Source organism: Lepus europaeus, chromosome 11 (assembly GCF_033115175.1).
Source record: "Lepus europaeus isolate LE1 chromosome 11, mLepTim1.pri, whole genome shotgun sequence".
In the NCBI taxonomy this organism is placed as follows: domain Eukaryota; kingdom Metazoa; phylum Chordata; class Mammalia; order Lagomorpha; family Leporidae; genus Lepus; species Lepus europaeus.
In genome coordinates, this window is record NC_084837.1 from 85,969,571 (window position 1) to 85,994,260 (window position 24,690).

The 24,690-nt window shown below is 47.1% G+C and overlaps 1 protein-coding gene across 5 annotated transcripts in view; it reads right to left on the bottom strand.

Annotated features, from left to right (window-relative positions):
• Positions 1 to 3,286: 3,286 nt before the first annotated feature.
• The window catches only part of CSNK1G1 (casein kinase 1 gamma 1), a 208,890-nt gene continuing 187,486 nt past the window's right edge, over positions 3,287 to 24,690 (bottom strand). For all 5 annotated transcript variants that reach the window (XM_062206112.1, XM_062206113.1, XM_062206109.1 and 2 more), the window contains 2 exons: positions 17,048 to 17,154; positions 3,287 to 9,074 (listed from right to left, as the gene is read on the bottom strand). In XM_062206112.1, the coding sequence (XP_062062096.1) occupies positions 9,020 to 9,074; positions 17,048 to 17,154 (162 nt within the window). In that variant the 3' untranslated portion in view covers positions 3,287 to 9,019. The remainder of the gene's footprint in view (positions 9,075 to 17,047; positions 17,155 to 24,690) is intronic.

The window sequence follows — 24,690 nt, forward strand, 5'->3', positions numbered from 1 at the left end:
AGGCGGGGCCGCGGCGGCGTGGACGCCGGCGCCGCCATCGCGCGGGGCGGGGCGGGGGGGGTCCGGCGCGCCTCCGGGCCTCCCGGCGGGAGGCGGGCCCCGTTTCCCCCCTCTGGCTCGGCGCCGGGTGGTAGGGCCCCCGAGGGGGCGGGGCGCGGCGCGGCGGGCCGGCCGGGCGGAGACGCGGACTCGTGGGTGGCTGCCACGTTACTGCGGCCTCATTGGGTTCCCAGTCGCCCCGCCCGCCCACAGGAAGGCGGTCAGCGGAAGGCGGTGGCCGCGCACAGGGCGCGGGGATGGGGCTCTGCAGAGACTACGAAGCCCCGCATGCCTAGCGGCCGGGCTGGAGGCGTTGCCCGCGTCGCTGCCCTGTGGACGCGGACGGGGACGGAGGGCGCTGGTCAGCCTGTGGGGCCAGTGTACCCGCAGTCACTCCGGAGTGGGTGTAAGTGCGGTACCTACTCGAAGGGGGCACCTGACCTTATCCGTAGACCTCATCCAGCCCAAACCCACTTCCGTTTTTACTCGACCGCCCATCCCCATCCCTTCTCGAACCCCAGCGTGCTCACTGCCGCGAGTTAATACATTTTACTGGGATTCCTAACTTCCTTTCTTGTTTTCCCAGACTTCATTTTTTGCAAGCACTTGATGTGCATACAGCTCTCAGCACTGCCGGGGGACCACGCGCGCGGTACTGGCTGGCACTGCTCCCCACGACAACGCTGAGGGTGGGGGGCAGAAAACACACAAGGCTTCAGGCTTACAGCCGTCAGCTGACCCCACAGGGCCATGTCAGGTTTCAGGTTTTCACACACACGTTGTTGGCACAGTTTGACACAGGGAGCCTTACACCTTCACATCTCTTTATACAGTTTGGACCTATAGCATTATTAAACGTCTCATCTAAGCTTCATATTAACTTTGAAGAAATTCCAGGGGGTCACAGCCTGGATTGCCATTTCCCTATGCAATCTGGCCTCCGTGTGACGTGCCGACCCCAGCTGGAATTAGGCAGGGCCGCAGCTATTAACTTGGCCTTCCTTAATCTAATGTCGCTATAGTTGCAATTTCCCTATCCTTGCTTGCACCTCAGGTGGAGATTTCTCTAGGTAAAAGCATCACATGGACAAAGATGATCTTCCAAATCCACCTTCTCAGCCTGTTTCTTTACGTCTGCCACCTGACGACACTGGTCTCAGGATGCCCTCGGCCACTGAGAAAAATGTTTGCCAAACTGTTTTCTATTTTTTTTAAGCCGAATTTCTTTTTATTTTATTTTATTATTTTTTGACAGGCAGAGTGGACAGTAGAGAGAGAGACAGAGAGAAAGGTCTTCCTTTGCCGTTGGTTCACCCTCCAATGGCTGTCGTGGCCGGCGCACTGCGGCCGGCGCACTGCGGCCGGCACACCGCGCTGTTCCGATGGCAGGAGCCAGGTGCTTCTCCTGGTCTCCCATGGGGTGCAGGGCCCAAGCACTTGGGCCATCCTCCACTGCACTCCCTGGCCACAGCAGAGAGCTGGCCTGGAAGAGGGGCAGCCGGGACAGGATCGGTGCCCCGACCGGGACTAGAACCCGGTGTGCCGGCGCCGCAAGGCGGAGGATTAGCCTAGTGAGCCGCAGCGCCGGCCCAATGCCAAACTGTTTTCAATAGCAGCCTCTTGCCAAAGAGGAGCTAAAGCTAACATGGCATCAAAGCAGCCTTTCCCTCCACCACCACCCCCATTTTCAAAAGAAAAAAAATCAGGTTGATGGATAAAATACTATGTGAAGCTTTTCTCTCGTGATCTTAAATGTGTTTTTTTGCTCCTACTTGCCTACCAGTTTTTTTAAAAAATCGTTTAGTAATACAAGAAACTGGAAAGCCAATCATGCCTAGGTTGGCAGTTTAAAAAACTTTTATTGACAGGGAGTGAGGTTGAGAGAACACGTAAGCACATGAGGGCACTCCCTCGCCTGCTGCTTCCCTCTCCAAATGCTCACAGCGGCCTGGCTCAATTCAGGAGAGGCCTGGATCTCAATCTGACCCTCCCAAGCAGGCGATGGGGACTCAGCTACATTGGCAGGAACCTGTGGAGCAAGGAGTCAGAGTTGGAGCTGGGTACTGAGCCCAGGTACTCCAACACACAATGTGGACATCTTACCCAGCGACTTAACTGCTAAGCCAAGCGCCAGTCCAAAGGACTGTTTTTCTTTTTCAAGGCTTATTTATTTCAAAGGCAGAAATACAGAGGGGAGGAGAGGAAAGAAAGATCTTCTGTTTTTGCTGGTTCACTCCACAAATGCCTGCCAACAACAGGGGCTGGGCCGGGTCCATCCAGGTCTCCCTTGTGGGTGGTAGGAACCTAAAGACTTGGGCTAGTATCTGCTGCCACCCAGGTGTATTAAGCAGCTGGATCAGAAGCATAGTAAGGGCTGGTGCTGTGGTGTAGTGAGCTAAGCCTCTGCCTCCGGTGCAGGCATCCCATATGGGCGCAGGTTTGTTTTCCGGCTGCTCCTCTTCCGATCTGGCTCTCTGCTATGGCCTAGGAAAGCAGTGGAAGATGGCCCAAGTGCTTGGGCCCCTGCACCCACACAGGAGACCTGGAAGAAGCTCCTGGCTCCTGGCTTCAGGCCAGCCCAGCTCCTGCTGTTGTGGCCATTTGGGGAGTAAAGCAGCAGATGGAAGAGAACCTCCTTTCTGTCTTTCAAATAAATAAATAAATAAATCTTTTAAAAATAAATGAATGAATATTAAGAAAACCATAGTAGCCAGGATTTGAACTGGCACTCTGATAGGAGTGGCCACTTAACTTGCTGCACCACCACGCCTGCCCACGAGTATTTATCTCTGAAGCAACTCACAGGAGAGGGCAATGCTTGACTCAAATGAATGAGGCAACCCCGCTAAAGCAGGAGGCATGATATTTGTTCATGGGAGCCTTGAGTCACACCAAAGATAGTCCTATGGGATTCTTCTTGTTTTAAAGTTTTCAAATATCCCAACTTAAAAAATAATTTATTTTCATTGTATTTGAAAGAGATAGAGGCAGACGCCTTCCATCCACTGGTTACTCTGCAAATGCCCACAAGAGCTGGGGCGGGGCCAGGCGGAAGCCAGCAGTCCACATTCCATGTGTGTCTCCCTGTGGCGGCAAGGCCACAGCACTTGAGCCATCATCCCTGCCTCCCAAGATGCACATCTGCAGGAAGCAGGAAGCACCTGAGCTGTGCCAAATGTCTGCCCCAGCCAGACTTAGTCACAAGTGAGCCAGAGGCAACCAAAAACAAACTAATCAAACAAATGGGTAAAAGCCAAGAAAGGTAAGACATTTTATTTTACATACAAAAAGGGTGCAAACTGAGTTTTTCCTCCCCAAACTGGGGAAGAGGTATACTTAAAGATCACATTTTGTGTTTCCCATGGTGCCCTGGGAAATGGGCTACTGAGATAACATATCAGGGCCCATTCTCCATTTTCTTCAAAGGCTACTTCCTCTCTGCAGAGGAGTTTTTCCTAATGGTGTACAAATCTCTCTCCTGGAGGAACCATTTCAAATACACTTGAAATTGACATTCATATTTAAAAATACTACAAGTTTCATTTTCACAGCTGAGCTTTGCGACCAGTGCCAGGATTTATGAAACATTACATACCTAAATAATAATAATAATAATAAAGGTAAAAAAGGCATTTAACAATAATCAGACACATCCATACATCAATTAAAACTGATTTCCACAGCTGATTTATACATTATCTAGTTTTTAAAAATTGCAATCAATATCCCAACATCTTTTTAAGAGTACAATGGGCAAAGATGAAAGAAACAAATAATAATATAATAAATTAGAGCATGTAAAATATCCAATGAGAATTGCTGAATGAACATTATTTTCTGTGGGTCGGATTTTTTTTTTTTTATTTTTTTTATTTTTGGTTTCGTCTCTCTCTTTTCTGCTGTTGTTATGCTCTATGCCTGGTAAGTGGGGCTCACTCTCTGAACGAGCTTGATGAGACACTAATCCGAGAAGTTCACTTGTCACCTGTACATCTCAGAATACTCAGGAACACACAATTCCCAGTAACTGTGAATCTTTATGGAAGTGAAATGCATGCAGGAGTGCGCACGCACACACACACATACACACACACTCTCTCTCACACACCTCCATCTGTACATTTATTCCCACCCAGAAATGGCTCATCATTCCTGAGACACTCCTAACAGACGAGTACACCTTTTACAAAGCCTTTCAGTACACAGGCTGACTTGGGATTTAGTCTGGAGCTCACGGAGAGGGACAGTGAAAATGTCTCACCTGCCCTGACAGAGAAGTCTGGGGGTCAGGACAGCTGTCCTCGTGTGTTACTGGGGTGCCTGCACTGCACTGCCATTTATTGCCACAGGGAATCCTCTGCTCTGAGACCTTAAAGGTGGCGATGGCACCAGAAGAGTGATTGTGAGGGATGAAAGAAACATAATGAAAGAACTTCTGTCCACACACTGAGCTTTCGTTACAATAAACATTGTTTGGTATTCAAACTAGAAATACATGGAGTACTTGTCCACCTCTTCCTTTGCAAGCTGATTTACAAATACTGGAGTAGGTTTTCTGGTTGCTTTTTGAGAAAGTATGTCAACTACTATTACCTATAAGCAGGGTATCTACTTACTATTTTGATACAATGAAAAAATCTATTCTTCTGCACTTAGTCACCTGTAAAAGGAGTTAAGAAACACCTATTTTTAAAGACTGCTTACTGGATGAAAGACCTCCAAGATCTGTGGCTAAAACATTGTTCAAAAGTCTACAAACCCACAAAAGGGCTATGGTTGCCTCTTTTCTTACTCAGAAACCAAACTACCTCCCCCTTCAAGAAGCCCAAGCCCAAGCCCAAACCCAAAGGTAACCCAACCTGATTCCTACCAACCCATTCTGAGAAGACTGGAGCCCCAACCATCAACCTCTAGACAGGACTTGCCTGGAATCTGCAAAAACAAGAATCCCAGACTTAAGTGCCTATCACCCATGGGGCCAAGCCACACAGGGTGCCTAGTTAGCCTGCTCCCTGAGGGTTTCTGGAACTCATGCCTCTTGGGGACAATGGTGGGGATGATGGCAGTGGCCAGGAAAGGCAATGTTGGCTATATGGCGTTGAAAACTCACAATCTGAGAAACTCTAGCCCTCATGTGGTTCTGACACTGGTGTCAAGGTAGACAGGGTACCTCAAGGGAATGGAAAATTGACTTACATATGAAAATGCAAAATGTGGCTGGGATGCAGGTGCCACGCAGGCTTGGCAAAGATGCATCTGAAGATCAAGTTGCCTTGAGGGGATGCTTTCTAGGCTGCTGTGGAAGTTCTTATTTTTGAGAAATGCCGGCCATACTAGCTCAGTGGGATGCGGAACCAATTATATTCTTTGCATAAGAAAAACAAGTTAAGGCTATGATCTTTAGTAACCAGCAGCAAAACAATACCATTGTTCTGTAATTTTGGAATTAAAAGTGGTCACTAACACTGAAAATCAGCACTTGAACATGCACCACCAGTGTCTAATTCCCCTGAACTAAGTGGGAGGTTACTTCAGAAAGTGATGGATGCCTTTCTGGCTAATGGTCAGGGGCTGTTTCTATGGACTTGGAATTCAATCCCTGATAATATACAGGTAATCTCTAGTAGAAACCTCAGGATTTCTACTGTGCAGTACAGCTCACACATTCTCAAGTAAAATGAGAACTGTAGCTCACCTCGTCACCTGCCTAGTACCTTTCTCTCAAGACAAACCCCAAATAGCAGAATGTTAACGAAGGCAGTCATGCCCACACACAGGCTGCTGGGACGCTCTGTCCACCCTCGTGGAGCAGTCTGGAGAGATCTTGGGACAGAACCAAGGTGTGCACAGCAACTGATCAACCCTAACATGTGCAGCCCCAAGTCATACTCTGGTCACAGGGGGAGGCCCTTTATGCTTTGGTGGAATCCTGTTTTGCTTAGGCTGCACTGCCTCAGGCACTGGAGGACTTTGGGAAAAATGCCTAATGAGAATATTAAGGTGTGCTTTTTCCTATTTTTTTAATCAACAGATGTTGAGTTAGATTTCAGGAGCAGTAACTGCATCAACCTCAAAGAAAAAGATCCTCAGGCTTCAGAGCTGTGAATTGGAGAAGGCTCCAGCCAAGCTGGGGTGGGAGGGTGAGCAGTGGCAGGTCCCAACTGCAAGCATCTTGCTAGGTTACTGTGGCAACAGGGCCGAGGAAGCAGCTGATGGCATGTCACTGCTGGGGGACTCAAGACTTTTGAGGGTTGTTGTTCTTACTTCTCAGGATGATTCCACGAGAACCTCCCAGGTCTGGGACCACCTATCACGGAGTGCCACCTGGCAGGATCATCACTACTTTACATGCTGCAGAGACTTGGGGCTCCTCACTTGTGTTATGAAACCCAAACATCTAGTCAGAGATTTGCAGGGGTTGCAGGGTGAAAACAGTTCATTAGGAATGACCCTTTCCCCCAAGTGCTTAGGCTCAACCTCATAAATGCCAGCCTTTTAAAAAGTTTAAGACAAAAACTGGTTGTTGCCTTTGTTGCTCTGTAGAAGTGGGATGGGGGAGGCACTTAGTGGGGCATCAAATGCCAGGATGCTGCAGGCTTTGCCACAATTCGCCCCTGCCCTCCCTTTAGAAGAAATGCATTTTCTACACAGGTTTGAGGAAGTTAAAGTTTCTATACAGAAAGCTGGAGTTACCTAAATGCTGCAAATTTCAGTGATGGGACTTCAACCACCAGGGAATGGCAAGGAAACAAACTCCAATATTCAAAACCCTTGTGGGGAAGGGGCATGCCACTGTCTCTCCTTGCCTCTCTGTTTCATATGCACAAACGCTTCTTTTAAAAACTGACAGACTGCAGTCCTTATGTAATCACTAAGCAGGCTGGAAGCCAGGGAAGTGATAGTCCATAGCCAAAGTCCAATGGAACAGGTGAAGCCCAGTAACTCTGATTCATGCAAGTGACACTATTTCTGCAAGTTATGTCAAGGACTTGTTAGGAAATGCCAACCACCAGAAAGTACCACCACAACCTTGTTTAAAAAAAAAAAAAAAAAAAAAAGGCCCTACACTTCAAGCCAGAGGCCAAGATTTCTGTGCACCATGAGCCACCAGAGCGAGTCATTAGCCCCTGCACTTCACGGTTAGCTCTCGATTCACAGATACAAGACTGCATTCTCTGATGTGAGTCTTTCTCTTCTGCCACATCTGGAATGACAAGTCATTGTTTGGGTAAGCCACTGAGAAACGAACATCGAACATGAGAGGAGCAACTCCGTGCACTGACTTTTCCAACAGTGAATGAGAAACCAAGACCTTTCGCGGAAGGACTTGGTGTGAACACGGCACAGCGGGAGGGGGAGGTGGACTGGGGAAAGCATGCATGGCCATCTTACCCAGAAGGACTCTCTGTCCGACTGAGAAGATAATTTCAGACGCTTCATTTCAGTCTCCTTTTCCCTGGAATTCTCCAGCACCAATCAATCTTACCCTTCTGTTCACTGCGGCCCCAGATACTGAGGTACTGAGTCCTAAGCCTGCTGCTGTGGACCTGCTGGGAGAAGATCTTCACGGGCTTGGTTTCCGGGAAGGCAGACCAGCCCAAATGCTACAGCTCAGCTGTTGGGGCACACAGGACATCCTGACTTTCTTTTCCTGGCCCATTATGCCACACCCTGAGGCTTCTCTGGCAGCTGGAAGGCAGGTTTACTGTCCTCTTCTTTTTGTCCACTAGGAGCAATATGGTGGTGGCTGTATCATCACTGATCTCGCCTCTCAAGTCACCAGAAAGTCGCATGGCTATCTAGTTGGGAGTCCCTGGCAGTGGAGCAAAGAGACATTTGGAATTTTTTGTGTTAAGCATCTCCTTCTCTGGGATGAGCTGTCTCCTGGTCACAGCCTGGCTTGGCTGGTGCATCCCACGGGCTGGAGAGCTAGGTGTTCAAATGCAGGCTGGCTAGGCCACGAGGCTCTGGCGGGGACATTCTTCAGCAGTTGAGAAGATGAATGAAAATTCAAGTATGTTTCCTTGCCAGCCTGAGCGTCACTCAGAATGACAGTTTGGCTGCTTCTCTTCCGTGTGCTGCACAGCACACTCTTCCCATGGAGAATGTCCTCTGGACCCACGTTCTCGGTGAATGGCTTGGCCGGCCCCATCCCCCTCAAAACAGAAAAAGTAAAACCCCCAATATAACCAGACACAATATGCATCTGCCACATTTTTTTGTTTAAAAAACAAAACAAAACAAAACTAAAAGTGCAATAAAGTCAGTTTTCTTTCCTTTGCCTCAGAACAATCTGCATTGTCCTGCTACCACCTGGAGAAAAGGATTTGCTTGCCAAGAAAGCTAAGGACGCCAACAGGGGACAGTAGACTGCGGACTTCTCACAGCTTGCGTCCTACAGTGTAACTTCACAGGAGGGAGGGAGGGGGGCCTGAGCCGTGGCCAGCGGGGATGGAGGCTGACAGGCACGGAGGAAGAGGACGCCAGACACACACCGGAGGTGGAGAACGTCCTTCTCCACCCAGGTCTGCTTCTTCCTCCTCCTGTCTGGGGCTCAGCCCCAACGAGTTTCTGTAGGCAAAGCCTTTAGCTCCATAGCTTTTATGCTGGAGAAGGCTGAGGGTGGGGCAAGACCCAGGAGTAAACTAAGAGGAGGGAAGAGAACAGTAGTCCTTGAGTTTTTGTGAATGACACCTTCACTGTAAACAATGGGAAGGAGGGTCAACCAGGCGGCCCCAGGGGCAAGTGGAGGAGCAGCAGCTCTGGGACCTGCTCAGAGCCTTCGGCAGGCGGGATGGCCACAGACCCACTGGGCCCTGGCTGCCCACACTGGCTCCTTCTGGGGGCATCTGTTTTCTTCTTTTTGGTTTGGATCTCTACCCTCCCCCACAGAGGAGTCCCTTCCAATGAGAAATGGCAGGAGCTGCAGGTGCAATAGAGTCAGAGTCCCCAGGGCCTGAGGACTCCTGGGAGGCACTGGTCACTTGTGGCGTTGAGCAGTCTTCTTCCTTTTCCTCTTAAAGAAACAGCAGCACCTGGAGCACAAGGAACAGAGTGAGTCAGTGCTAGGGGCCGGCAGCTTCCAGCAGACTTGTGCCTGCTTTCACTCACTGCAGGGGGTGGAATTTTCTGCCGACACCCACCCACAGGGCCACCCACCATCTATAGTGCACACTTTGAGGAAGTGGGCAGCCTCTGCCAGGAAAGCCAAAGGAAACAGCTGCTTGATTTCAAAGCTGCAGCCATTCAACCTAATTAGTAAAATGCTGCAGGCTAGGTAATGCTGCAACAGGAATTTCTAGGAGGATGAAGGAGGGTTCTTTCCTAGCCTAACACCCAAGCCAGACAGTGAATCAAGGCTGGGGTCCTCAAGGCTGTGTAAGAATAATCTGTATTGTCTAATCCTTTCTACTGAGGGCAAAATTATTTCATGCAACTCATTGGTCAGCACACAGGGTGGCTAATCACAGATGGAACCCAGGGAAGATCTCAGGATACTACCAACGAAGGGTTCCAGGGTCTCTCCATCCCCACCCCTAACCTCACCCAGCTATTTGGAGGAGGCAGGAGAAGACCTGATGTGAAGCCTGTGTGTCCACATCTCCAGGCTGAGATCAGCACAACCCCACCTCTCTTCTGTAGGGAACCAGTGCCACAGCCCAGGAGCTGGTCTGGTAGCAGGATTCTTCCTAACTTAGCTTCCCAAGAGCGCCGCTGCTGTGCCAGGTGAGGTTTAAGAACTGGTTCTGTTTAGGGTGGAGGTTGGGGCCTAGTCCAACCCCCAAGTGCTGCCCTCTGGGAACAGCCACAATTCACGCACACCCCTACGCCTGAGTATCCCCTTCTCACTCTGTTTCTGGAATAGGGACTGACGCTCTTGGTCAGTCTGCGGGTGATGGGGGCTGTGGCAAAGCTGCTGCAAAAGGCACGTCCTTTCCAGGGAGGTGACACATGGGAGATGAGAATGTGAGGGGCAGAAGGAAGTGGATGAGTCAAAGATGCCAGATGATGGAGGGGAGTGAGATGGGAAGAATCGCTTGGACTTGCTGGACCCTTGTAAGAGAAGCTTTCTGAGAGAAACATCTCTGGGCTCCTGCCTACTCCTTGAAGGCTTAATGCCAAGAATATTTATATGGAAATAAAGAACTGTTGCTTACTTCTCCAACCCCTAAATCTTCCATTGCAGCTAAGATTCCTCTTTTTTTTTTTTTTTTTAGTTAGACCCTTTGGTACGTCTACATTCAATGGCCTGGTTATTAAACACTTGGATAGAAGCAGAGCCTGGCCCCCCAGTTAACACTCTCATTAGTATGCCTGCATCATATATCACAGTGCTCGGGTTTGATTCCTTGCTCTGGTCACAATCCCAGTGTCCTGCTAATGTGCACCATGCAGGCAGCAGGTATGGACCAAGCAGCTGGGTTCCTGCCAGCCACATAGAGATACAGATTGAGTTCCCAACTCTTGGCTTTGGTCTGGTCCAGCCCTAGCCATTATAGGCATCTGGGGAGTGAACCAATGGATGGGGGTACACACTCTCTCTCTCAAACAAAATAAATAGCAACAACAACAACAAAAAACTTGGACGAAGTTTCTTAGAATGTAGAAATAAACATTTACACATACAATGATGGGCTTTATCCATATCTGAATGAATCAAACTTGGGAATTTTGTAGACAGGAATAGTTTCTTAAGAGGCTTGTACCAAAGATTTTCTCTGAATCAATGACATTTATGTAGTACAACTAATGGGTGTGGATATAATCACTATCCAAAGTTTCATATGTATTTGGAAACTGAATAAATTCTTTTAAATAAAAATAACCAGTACTTTTGTCTACCATAGCCTTCAATGGAAATTCTGGCAAAATTGAGAAAAAATTGGTATTTTTCTCTAAAAATGTTTCAGAAATGGATATTCTCCATGATGAATATCCTAAAGTTAATATTAAAGGAGGCAAATTAAATCTCCTGGAGCACCAATATTTCCAGACTTACCTGTCCCCTCGTAACCATGCTTTTCAGAGGCATTGCTAATTTTTAAGCCAGTTTCTATTCTTGGGCTTATGGGAGGATGCTGAGATGATGTTTTTCTGTTTTTCAATAAAAGCAGTTGAAATACTGTTTAGGTCCTTGCAAAGTAGACAGTGACTTCTCTGTCATCTCCTTCCAGGCAAGCAGTAGCCTGTGTGCAACCCTGAACTCACCAAACTGGAGGAAGCTGTGATTTGTGGGCTGGGAGGAATTGAGCTATTGGAAATCTGGAGTCCCTATAAAGCTTCAGCAATAGCAGAAGCTTTTAATAATTTTATCCACAAGAAAACAAGCCCCACAAGCAGCTGCTCTTCAACTCTGGTTTCTATCAACAGGCCCTATTAAACTGGGAGAGCCTTGAGATAGGGCCAACTGGATGACTCCACACAGACGTGTTACTCTCAAAAGGGAATGGAGGCAGTTGACAGACCCCTTGTGTCTCAGGTTTCCTTCTAGCTAATTCTTTGACTGATTGGATGGCCAGAAGTTCTTAACACACTGGAGTCAACATCAACCCAGTCCTCCCCGTTCAGGGGCCTCTGGGTACTCTTCCCCCAGGCCCTGACTCACTACCTTTTCCAACCTCTCTCCTACAACATCCCAGCTCCCTCTCTTCAGCTAATCCCTGCCATGTTGCTCTTCTCTGCCATCTCTGTACAGTCTTCCTCTGCCCAACACTTGGCTTGAGTCCTGGAGTGTCCACCAAGTCTTCCTCGACCATCCCTGTCCACAGTGACCTCCTGCCTCTTCAGCTTCTTGAGAACACCACAAGTGTCCTGGAGGGCCCCATGTTCTGGCCCAGTGGGTGGAGCCACCACTTGTGAAGCCAGCATCCCATATCAGAGTTCTGGTTCCCATCCTGGCTGCTCTGCTTCTGATTCACCTTCCTGCTAATGCAGTACACCTTATAGGAGACCTAAATAGAGTTCCTGGCTCTTGGCTTCAGCCTGGCCCAACCTTAGCTACTGTGACCATTTGGGGAGTGAACCAGCAAATGGAAGATCTCTCTCTTTTTCCTTCTCTGTCTCTCTCTCTCTCTCTGACACTCTGCCTTTCAAATACATAAATGGATAAATCCTAAAAACAAAGAATTAAAAGATAAGTGCCCTGGAGAACCTCTAGTTCCTTCATGTATGTGTGTCTTATCTCTCCAGCTGCTAAGTGTTACTAAAGCTCCCTAGGAACCCTCTAGAGTTCCAAGAAGAGGGTGAGATGAGCACGTTAACAGGCCCTCAAGTATCTGTAGTTGGGATTATGTGACTAATATCTCTCGGAGCAAAAACAGGCCATGACTTTGTCAGATTATACAGACACACATTTGCAAAGTGAATAGGCCAAATGTACTCTTTGATACCCTAAGGCTACAAATCCTACTTCCATAAAGCCCAAATGTTATCTTTAATACAACCCTGTAGTAACTTCCTGTGGGCAATTTGGCTTAGACTTTTAAGGCTCAAAAACCAGTGCCCAACCCAGTCACTGAAGACAAAGAGAAACAAGGTAGTCCCAGAGGCTAGGAGACTATTGTCACCGATTAGAACATGACCCTAGGTGTGCAGACAATGTGGGAGAGTTGCAACCCCAGGCCTTCCCTGACTCACAAGTTCAGGAGCACTTGGAAGGTCACAGATAGTGACAGGGAGAATGGCTAGGGGGGAGCCTATCTTATAGCAATAGTGTTCTTCACCACATTGGATTCTTTAGGGCTTCTCCTCCCACAAACCTCATGTTGTTCCTAAGAATGCATTCAAGGAGCTTTTTCAAGCAGTGGAAAAGACAAGCTTCAAAATCTCAACCCGCTGAGTCAGCCCTGGCCCCCTATCCTCTCTCATAGGCATAAAGAAAAAGACAGTAAATGAAAAACAAATGAGCTGGCGCCGTGCCTCAGTAGGTAATCCTCCGCCTTGCGGCGCCGGCACATGGGGTTCTAGTCCCGGTCGGGGCACCGATCCTCTCCCGGTTGCCCCTCTTCCAGGCCAGCTCTCTGCTGCGGCCAGGGAGTGCAGTGGAGGATGGCCCAAGTGCTTGGGCCCTGCACCCCATGGGAGACCAGGAGAAGCACCTGGCTCCTGGCTTCGGATCAGCGCGGTGCGCCGGCCGCAGCGCGCCAACCGCGGCGGCCATTGGAGGGTGAACCAACAGCAAAGGAAGACCTTTCTCTCTGTCTCCCTCTACTGTCCACTCTGCCTGTCAAAACAAACAAACAAACAAAACCACCCCCTACAACAGCAACAAAATGTCCACCTCTCCCCCAAGAAGCAGCTCTTTTTTGTTTGTTTGTTTTTGAGAGATTTCTACTGTACAGATGGAAGAACCAGCTGAATCCAAAAGAAAAGTCACAGATTTTCCCGAAGTAGTCAATTTCCAGGTTAGAGGCCACATTGCAGAACGAGGGCTTATCTGGCACCAATACCATTCTCATGGCTGTGAGACGACAGCTGATACAATAACTCTGTCTTTTTAGCCTGGCCTCTATCCCTCTGATAATATTTGGTTATATTAATTTGGAAGAAAATTCAGTCACTTAACAAGAAAGCTAACTTTTGGATACTGTGGAATATTGCTTTGGCAGGAGGAGGCAGTGATGAGATGAATCTGAAAGGAGAGAAGGGACAGACTGATTCCTGGGTATAGGCCTGTCCCATCCCCACCTTGTGGATCTACTTCCCCAATTTAGATAGTGATGGCACAAGGACGTATATGGAAGCCATTCAGCGTTGCTAAGGCATTTTTGTTTGCCTTTGCCAATCCCAGCCTAGTCTGGTCCGCTCCCCTTGCATGTGGACTGGAGAGAGGGACTCACCACAGGTTGAGCATTTTCAGGCAGCTACAGAGTATGTAAAGAGAAAAACACAGAAAGGAAGAAAGAGAAAGAGAGAGATATTAGTCCACAGAGGTGAGATGGCAGGGAGTCCCTGTGAGCCATGCAAACATGCAGTAGGTGTCTGTGTTTAGTTTCTCCCTCTGTCAAGGTAGGTGAATAGGTGCAGGCCACTTGGTTCCTTAGTGTGGAAGGGCAGGACTGACAGAAGCGTCAAGGTACGAGCTAGACGTCAGGAGTGAGGCAAAACAGAAGGAGCTGTGGGAGCTCCAGGGTGGCCTTTCCTAAGCAGCTTCCAGGAAGGCAGCGGGAAAGAGCAAACGGCTCGGCCGGTAAGACATCAACAAGCACCAAGGCTGAGCCACTTTAGTTCCCACAGGAAGACTTACTGGGCAACAGTAGGCTAACTGCCCAGCGATTCTGAGGGAAAAAGAAATCCCTTGCCTTTCTACCAGTCCAACATGCCTGGTCAAAGCTGCTAGCAGGTAGCTCTTCCACCAGACAGCAAGAAAGGCTTAAAAACACAACACTCTGTATCTTATGAGATGAAGCAGAGGGAGGTGGGCCGCTGCTCTGAGGTTTAACTGCCAGAGAAGAGCCCAATGTCTACTCATGCTAATTCTTAGGATAAAGGTCCATATTTGTTAAGTTATAGCTAAAATCTGGATAATCAAAATTCCTGCATTCTCACTATAACAAACATCAGCCAAGAAGCTGCCTGCCCTCAGCACCCTTCCAAGGGTGTTGTCCTGAAGGGGAAGAAGTCAGTTCATTATGCACACAAAACAAAAATGAAGACCCTGTTGTCTCTTTCCACCCTCGCATAAAGCAAGCTGTGTGAAGACCCCACAATCAAAAGGCTGGAGGTGGAGTTTTCACACGTTTCTGCAGGACCCGAGTGGAGTTTCAGTATATGCTGCAGCCCCCTTATCCCACAAACAGGCTGCATGAAGTAACAGCATCACAGCTATACGCAATGCAGGGTTGCTTAGGATGCCTCATGTTTCTCTGGCTGCGACTTCTCCCCACGGAAATGATCCATCAAGTAGAAAGTCAGGAAGAACACATGGCTACGCCCTGACATTTCCCTGTGCAAAATGGACTGGCAGCCCATCAATCACTAGGGGAAACACACAAAATGTCCTAAGCCATGGGCTTTGGGATGATATTTGGTCAAATACAGCTGCTCCTGCTGGTTTCCACAACTTTCAGAAGGTCCACACCTGGAGCTAGTGGCAAAGAGGCATGGTGGTCCTCTAAATGGGAAAGCTTCAAACTCTTCACATTCCAGCGTTTAGATGATAGTAGAACAGAATTCACCAGACTGAGGTCTCTTTCTGCGAATGCCCCCTTATCTTACATGTAGGACACAAACACCACACTCACATACATAATTAGTGTAAACATTTATCAAAATGAAAAGAGATGAATGGGTCAAAAAAATTAATCTGTACAGGGCATATTTCAAGATTAATGCCCATTCAATCTTGTTATTCAAGACACACCATTAAATCCAGAGCTGAACTTTTAGCCTTCAAAGTAATAGCCACAGAGGGTGGGAGTGGGTATGGCCATCTTTTAAGCAAAGAAAAGGTTCAGAAAAGACCACCTCTAGTGCAGTGGTTCCCAGCCTTGGCGATCCATTAAAATTACCTTAGCTTCTACAATTCCTGATGCTCAGGCCACACACTCAGTAAAGTAAACCAGAATCTCTAGGGCCAGGCTCAGGCATCTATATTTTCCCATGTCCCAGATGACTTCAAGGTGCAGCCAAGGTTGAGAGCCCGAGGGTAAGAATACCACATAAAGGAGAATGTGGTTTTGTCATGGAAACAGAAAAATTGTGAAATCTCCAAAGTCCCTGAGAATGCAGAGTGTGTTTCCTTTCATCTCTTCTCCTTGTATGCCTCCTCCCTGCCTCATGCAAGCTGGGAGAGGAGAATCTGAAGGGCCCCACAGTTAGCGGAGGCTGGACAAGAGAGACTCTAAGTCACTCCCAGCTACCTTGTATCTACTTGGGAGAAATCTTCATGTGCTGGCTTTGTAAGGAAAGGACTTCTTGAAGGCAAGAGGAGCACATCAAATACATGCAGGAGAGTGGGGGAGTGGGCAGTGGGTCAACCCTGCAAAGTGCACCTGGAAGTAAGAATAACGCAGGTCTTGGCAGCTCTCTCACTGACTTGTCTCTGGAGGCGTCTGCACATTCTCACTTGTACTGAGGCCACCTGGGCACTCAAGAGACCATTTAGCCACAATATCACCACAAATATGTCGCTTGCTTCAGAGAACAAGATACTGGGAATGGAGGCTGCAAGAAAGGTCATCCGTATCAGGGTTGGCAGCAGTTACGGACGGACTCCAGATGTCTCTCTCCCTACCTGATGTCTTCTTGGGAGTTTAAGTCTTGATCTGAATTTGGGATTGGGATAAACTTAAAATGGTGGAAATGCTGCTTTTGCAGCAGAATTGGAAGTTACTTCACCTTCCACCCCAGATTCTAAGAGTTTAAACACAGACCATGCAGAAAGCACCAAAGGGGCTGATGGTATGGGTGGGGCAAGACAAACACATGCAAGAGAAGCACAAAAGGGCTTGAGGAGGCTCCTCGCCCTCCTGGGAATAATATGACTCCCTTGCCTTCGCAAGACCTTCTCACTCACAGGTGCAGACTGTTTTTCTTGCCTGACTTGCTTAGTCTTTCCAGAGACCACAATCACTTGAAAGAGGGCAAAACGGCCCTGAGACCCTTGTTCCAGGCCTATATACCCAGAGTTGTTAGCCAACAACCAGAACTCTAATGTGGCTCAGCACACCCTGTGGTTTAACAGCTGACATTCTCTGCATCCTATAGGGAGTAAGAAGCTCCAGGGCCCCCAAAAGGCTCAAGTATGTTACAGCCCTTATAACATGATTCTTTTGGTTTATGTCATTTCTCCCATGTGGACTAGAAAAATGCAACTGTCTTCCCAGAAATCACAGCTAAAGAGCAGCGGCAGCCTTAAGGTACCATGCAAAAAATAAAATGGTCAAAGGAAGGGAGCTGTGGACACAAGCAAGAGGAATCCAGTCTGAAATGGGCAGCACACAAACAGGAAGAGACAGAAGAGATTTTCATCCCGTGACTCGAGTGTCCCCTTGAAAGGTGAACGTACTTTGCTTCTTCCACTACCTCCACCTCGGCATGAGCTGTGATTGGTGCGTTGGAGTGAGCTCCTGTGGGGTCATCGACATTCAGCTCTCCATTGGTTGAGCTAACCACCTGAAACAGAAAGACAGAATGTGACAGGCACAGTGGCAGCACGAGTCTCCTGCCAGGATCAGAGACAGTCACTAAGGGAGACCTGGGCTTTAGCTGGGGCACTGGCCAGGCAGGCACTGGAATGTTTGTTTTCTGGGACTAAGGAGCTAAATGTCTTAATTAGGTGAAGGTTCCTAGACCCACATCATGTGAGGACAATAAATTCAATGTATTTATATTATGGTAATAACTTCCAGGTTGAATGCCTACACTGCTACACTGTGTTTGTGTGTCATGTCAATTTAATCCTCAAAAGCCTTATAAATAGGTCACATCAATCTTTTTATAGATAAAAATAATAAGGAATGACTTAGGGTCTGTGGACTTCTGTGAAGGAAATTTTTTCTAACATTTACATTCTTTCATATTGCGAAAAGGCACAGAGCACTTCATTAAAATAACTCTGTATGTGATTCTAAGGTGAATCACTTGCTCCCTCAACATCCTGGGTAACTTGTACTGCTCTCAGTTTACCACGCTATAATTAACCAGACTTAGTGATGAAGTCTTAAAAAACATTTCTAGGGACAAACATTTGGTGCAGCAGGTAAGTGCTTAGGATGCCTGCATCTCATATTGGAAGGTGGGGTTACATCCCAGTTGCACTGTTTCTAATCCAGCTTCCTGCTGATGGGCACCCTGGGAGGCAGCAGGTGATGGCTCAAGTCCTTGAATCCCTGACAACCCACTTGGGTGACCCTGATTGAGTTCTGGGGCTCCTGGCTTTGGCCTGGCCCAGTGCTGGCTGTTGCAGGCATTCGGGTAGTGAGCCAGTAAATGGAACATCTCTGTGAGTCTGCCTTTCAAATAAAAGAGAAAACAAAAATTCTAAAACAAATCAATAGTGGGCATCAGAAACTGTAAACAATCACACTTTCCTTCAGAAATTTCTTCATGGCTTTGACCACTGGTTTGAAGTCACTCAAATAACAAGACTGTCACATCCTCTCTCTTGAGAAAAAAGACTGTAAGGAAACACTTTCCCTTGGAAAACCAGTCTTATTTCAACGACCTTTATTTCAGGTTCATTGTCATCCCACTTCTCACTGATGGTCCCCGAACTGTAAGTGAAGGCTCTCACTCCTGTCATCTGGTTAATGTGGACCCGATCAGGCTTCTCTTGCTTGTGCAGCTGCTTCTGCCACATGGTTTCATTTCCAGCACATGATTCCTGCTTATGTGGGTGCTGGGGAGTGGGAAAAGGGACCCCGCTGGACAAACCATTCTGCTGTTAAAGACCTTGGCTGAAACATGGGAGAAAACCACAAAATAGGATAAAAGGTTCGGATATCATATGGCCTTGATTAAGTAACTTCATCTATTTGAGGCTGTTTCTTACAGGTTGATGTGAGAACTATACAAGAAAATGTATAAGACAGGGACTGCTATAGTACCTGGGCAATAATCATGGAGGCAGCATAGTACAGTAAATAAGAAGTGGGTTCCAGAGGTGGCACTGGGTGTGAACCACAGCTCCACCCCGACTTGCTGCGGGTCTGTGGGCAAGACCTTCAGTCTTTCTGTGCTTGAGCTTTCTAGTCTGTAAAACGGGGAGATGCTGCTGCTTGCTTAAGGGGTTACTGTGCAGACAACCCACAGAAAATGCTTAGCCCAGTGCCTCAATACATAGTGATGGTTCAGCAAATGTTCCCCTTATCATTCTCCCCCCAGAAATGTTTATTTTAATCCTCCTCTAGCTCTGGTGTCCTTACCAGTAGTTAACCTGTGAAAATTTCCTGGGTAATCACAAAGAGGAAGGAGGGAAGAATGTTTGGTATAAACAGCACTTGGGGAAGACAGGGATAAAACTACTCACTAGCAATCTATATCCATCATTATTTCCAAACCTGAAATGATTGTTCCTATTAATAACACACACTTTTTAAAAAGTACAGTACTATACAATTAGTGAAAAAATTTACATTTAAATTTGGACTTGCCTGAGGGAGACCCAAATTTCTGTTAGTGATCAAGTTTAACATCTCTTGATACGTGGGTAATCTATTTATCCCCTGATATATACAACAAAGTATGCCCACTCCCAGAAACTATCTGAATATAATCATGATGGCAAAAGTCAGACAAATTCCAACTGTGGGGTGTTCTATAGGACAATTATCTTGGACTCCTCCCCCCAAAAAACAAAGTCTAAAAAGACGGTCTTTAAAATCTGTTTTGTTTGTTTTTTAAAAAACATGGGATGACTGCTATAGATTAAAAGGGATTAAAAGACACTAAGGTATTGAAAGAGATTAAAGAGGTATAACTACCAATGAAATATATGAACCATGATTACATCTTGGACACTATAAAATTAATTTTGAAGACAACTAGAATTTGGATATATGTGGTATTACAGAATTATTAATTTTCTTCAATATTACAATGGTGTTACTTGTCACATGAGAGTATCTACTTGCAGGATGCAAGCTTAAGTATTTTGGAATAAGCTGTAATGATACTGGTAACTTACTTTCAAATGGTTTGGCAAGAAAACACACATATATATGCAACCTCACCCCCAACATTCCCTCACATGCATGCACACAGAGGAAAAATTAAAACCAATGTGGCAAAAAATCTTAATCATTTGCTATCCTAGGTTAAGGATATACAGAGGTTCATTGTGTTTCCCTTCTAACTCTTCAGATTTGAAAATTTCAAAGTAAAAAGTTGGGGGGAAACCAGCAAAAGCAAAGAGTTGAGAAGGTTTACAGGTTAAAGCCCTGGCCTGAAGTGCCGGCATCTCATATGGGCGCCGGTTCGTGTCCGAGCTGCTCCACTTCCGATCCAGCTCTCTGCTGTGGCCTGGGAAAGCAATAGAAGATGGCCTAAGTCCTTGAGCCCCTGCACCCACGTGGGAGACCCGGAAGAAGCTCCTGGCTCCTGCTTCGGATCGGCACAGTTCTGGCCATTGCAGCCATCTGTGAAGTGAAGCAACAGATGGAAGACCTCTCTCTCTGTCTCTCTCTCTCTCTCTCTAACTCTTTCAAATAAATAAAAATAAATCTTTAAAAAAAAAGAACCATGGTTTCTCACTCTAATACTGTTCTATTTCTTTTTCTTTTTTTAAAGATTATTTATTTTATTTGAAAGTCAGAGCTACACAGAGAGAGAAGAGGGGGGCGGGGGAGGTCTTCCATCTGATAATTCACTCCCCAATTAGCCGCAACAGCCAGAGCTGTGTCGATCTGAAGCCAGGAGCCAGGAGCTTCCTCCAGGTCTCCCACAAAGGTTCAGGGGCCTAAGGACTTGGGCCATCTTCCACTGCTTTCCCAAGCCACAGCAGAGAGCTGGATCAGAAGTGGAGCAGCCAAGACTCAAACCAGCGCCCATATGGGATGCCGGCATTGCAGATTATGGCTCTACCTGTTATGCCATAGCACCAGCCCCATGAGTTCATTCTTTGAGTACAAGGGTTATAGGAGAAATCACAATAAATTAATGAACAGATCAGAAACGGGAAAAGATGCTAAAGAAAATTTCTTGGGGCTGGTACAGTGGCACAGCAGGTTAAACCACTGCCTACAACACTAGCATTCTAAATGGGCACCAACTGTTCCACTTCCGATCCAGCTCTCTGCTAATGCCTCTGGGAAAGCAGCAGAAGGTAGCCCAAGTGCTTGAACCAGTGCACCCACATAAGAGACCCAGATGAAGCTCATGGCCCAGCCCTAGCTGTTGCAGCCATTTGGGGAGTGAAACAGCAGGTTGAAGATTATCCTTTTCTTTCTCTCACCCTCTCTCTCCTTCCCTCTGTAATTCTGCCTTTCAAATAAACTCTTTAAAAAATTTTTCTTGGTTTCTATGGACATTAATGAAGCAATAATAAGTATCACCACTAAGAACTATCCGGTGACTCTCAAGCTCTGAGTATTTCACATGACTCATAATTTCCAATTTTTCCTCTTTATGAATTGTTACTTGGCCAATAAGCACCATCTATAGGTAATCTAAGGAAAATGAGATAATTCCCATTTTTAATTTTAATTTTTTGACAGGCAGAGTGGACAGTGAGAGAGACAGAGAGAAAGGTCTTCCTTTGCCATTGGTTCACCCCCAATGGCCGCCGCAGCCGGCACACTGCGCTGATCCGAAGCCAGGAGCCAGATGCTTCTCTTGGTCTCCCCTGTGGGTGCAGGGCCATCCTCCACTGCACTCCTGGGCCACAGCAGAGAGCTGGACTGGAAGAGAAGCAACCAGGACAGAATCCGGCGCCCCGACTGGGACTAGAACCCAGTGTGCCGGTGCCGCAGGCGGAGGATTAGCCTATTGAGCCGTGGCGCCGGCCGAGATAATTCCCATGTTATAGACTAGACAGACATCCTGGTTGCAGATGAATCAGGTACAAATGAGAACCTTATACCAATCATCTATCTACTCATAAAATGAACTGCACTTAAAACATGCTTGGGGGACAAATGGCTATGAATGGGTGGATTCATAGCATATGCTCAAGTATTTCACGTGGGAGGTACAGTTTGCAAAACTACAGATCTACTGCCTAGATTTTCAGTGGAACAAATACTAGCCTAGGTGACAGAAGGATTCCAGGTCCAGCTCTATCATCAATACGCTTTTTGAGCCCTATTTTCTAATTCCATAAGACAGAGCCTATAATAGCCCATGGCTCTATCTACTTCATCATTACTTCAGCAGTTAAATACAATGATATCAAGAAAAGAGATTTGAAAAATCTATAAAAAGCCTTATGCTTTTTACAATATAATTTTATTGATAATTTATAAAGTTATTGATATTAAAATGTTAGATTTTATTGGAATTTTAGCATAACTTCATTACAAAAATAAACTTTCTTGTATACCTAGAATATTGATATTTATTTTATTGTAATCACTATTAAAACTAATCCCATATTCCCCCTTTACCACACAAAGTAATTAATATTTTACAGACTATCCATTGGGGACCAGCACCAATTGGGGACCAATGGTGCAGCAGGTTAAAACCCTGGTCTGCAGTGCCATCATCCCATATGGGCACTGGTTCAAGACCCAGGTGCTTCACTTCTGATCCAGCTCTCTGCCATAGCCTGGGAAAGCAGTAGAAGATGGCTCAAGTCCTTGGGCCCCTGCACCTGCATGGGAGACCTGGAAGAAGCTCCTGGCTTCTGATCAGCTCAGCTCTGTCCATTGCGGTCATTTGGGGAGTGAACCAGTGGATGGAAGACCTGCCTCTCTTTGTAACTCTTTCAAATAAATAAAATAAATCTTAAAAAAATATATATAGACTATCCATTAGAAAAGGACTAAGGTGAGGTACTATTAATTTTAATTTTTTTTTTTAATTTTTATTTTTGACAGGCAGAGTGGACAGTGAGAGACAGAGACAGAGAGAAAGGTCTTCCTTTTGCCGTTGGTTCACCCTCCAATGGCCGCCGCGGTAGCACACTGCGGCCGGCGCACCGCGCTGATCCGATGGCAGGAGCCAGGTGTTTATCCTGGTCTCCCATGGGGTGCAGGGCCCAAGGGCTTGGGCCATCCTCCACTGCACTCCCGGGCCACAGCAGAGAGCTGGCCTGGAAGAGGGGCAACCGGGACAGGATCGGTGCCCCGACCGGGACTAGAACCCGGTGTGCCGGCGCCGCAAGGCGGAGGATTAGCCTATTGAGCCGCGGCGCCGGCCGAGGTACTATTAATTTGATAATCAATATTTATTATTGGTAATCATTTAAGGAGTCTTAACATTTTGAGTTATTCAGAATCAGCTCTTAAAGCATTATGATCTAGCTGAAAAGCCCACAAAACCATTTCGAGCATAGAAAACCAAGACACTGTGGCAAAGAATGTCCTACATGAAAGACCTCAGTGGATGAGTCCCCAGTTGAAAGAAGTGGTCATCAAAGAAGGAGGTACTTTTCTCTGAAGGGAGGAAAGGACTTCTACTTTGCTTATGGCCTTGTCTAAATACTGACAAAGTTTATGGATTCAAAAGGCTTCCATAGCCTAAACAGCTCATGCCAAGAGCCTCTGGTGATCATTGACATCACACATAAGAGTGTTAATGGTTAAATTAACAACAGGAGTCATTGTGCACTAACTTCCCATGCAGGACCTCTGTCCTCCAAGAGTTGTATTATAATTATGTTTAAGTGCTCACAAAAGATACATCATTCTTGGGTGCTTCTTTAAAGTTAATTCAGTTTATTAAAAAAAGTGAAATTAGGCCGGCACCGTGGCTCAATAGGCTAATCCTCCGCCTTGCGGCGCCGGCACACCGGGTTCTAGTCCCGGTCGGGGCACCGATCCTGTCCCGGTTGCCCCTCTTCCAGGCCAGCTCTCTGCTGTGGCCCGGGAGTGCAGTGGAGGATGGCCCAAGTCCTTGGGCCCTGCACCCCATGGGAGACCAGGAGAAGCACCTGGCTCCTGCCATCAGATCAGCGCGGTGCGCTGGCCGCAGCGCGCTACCGCGGTGGCCATTGGAGGGTGAACCAACGGCAAAGGAAGACCTTGCTCTCTGTCTCTCTCTCACTGTCCACTCTGCCTGTCAAAAAAAAAAAAAAAAAGTGAAATTAACTTCAAGATTAAAAGACTTTGAATAGCCCTTGACTGTCGAGGAAAAGTTTTTGTTTTTGCTTTTCTTTTTTTTTTTTTTTTTGACAGGCAGAGTGGACAGTGAGAGAGAGAGACAGAGAGAAAGGTCTTCCTTTTCCGTTGGTTCACCCTCCAATGGCCGCCGCGGTAGCGCGCTGCGGCCGGCGCACCGCGCTGATCTGGTGGCAGGAGCCAGGTGCTTATCCTGGTCTCCCATGGGGTGCAGGGCCCAAGGACTTGGGCCATCCTCCACTGCACTCCCTGGCCACAGCAGAGAGCTGGCCTGGAAGAGGGGCAACCGGGACAGGATCGGTGCCTCGACCGGGACTAGAACCCGGTGTGCCGGCGCCGCAAGGCGGAGGATTAGCCTAGTGAGCCGCGGCGCCGGCTTGTTTTTGCTTTTCTTGTGCAAATTGTTGAACTCTTTACTTAATACAGAGTTAGTCTTCTGTGTATAAAGTTAATTGAAAATGGATGTTAATGGACAATGGGACTGGCAATGTGAGAGGGAGGAGGAGGAAGGGTGGTAGCATTGGTGGGAGGGTGGGTATGGTAGGAAAAATCAATATTTTCCTAAAGTTATACTTATAAAATGCATAAAGTTTATATTCCTTAAAGGGTTTCTTTGGGAAAAATATTAATGCCATTAAAATTAAAGTGAAAAAAATTTTTTGAGTTATAAGTCCCATTAGTCCCATTTTTATTTATTTTTTTAAGATTTATTAATTTGAAAGGCAGAGTTACAAAGAGAGGGAGAGAGTGCATTTGTGCGCAATCACGTGCGAGCGTGCGCACGCCATCTGCTGGTTCACTCCCTAAGTGGCCACAATGGCTGGAGACCGGTCAATCTGAAGCCAGGAGCCAGGTGCTTCTTCCCAGTCTCCCCTGTGATGGCAGGGGCCCAAGCACTTGGGCCATCTTCCACTGCTTTCCCAGGCCATAG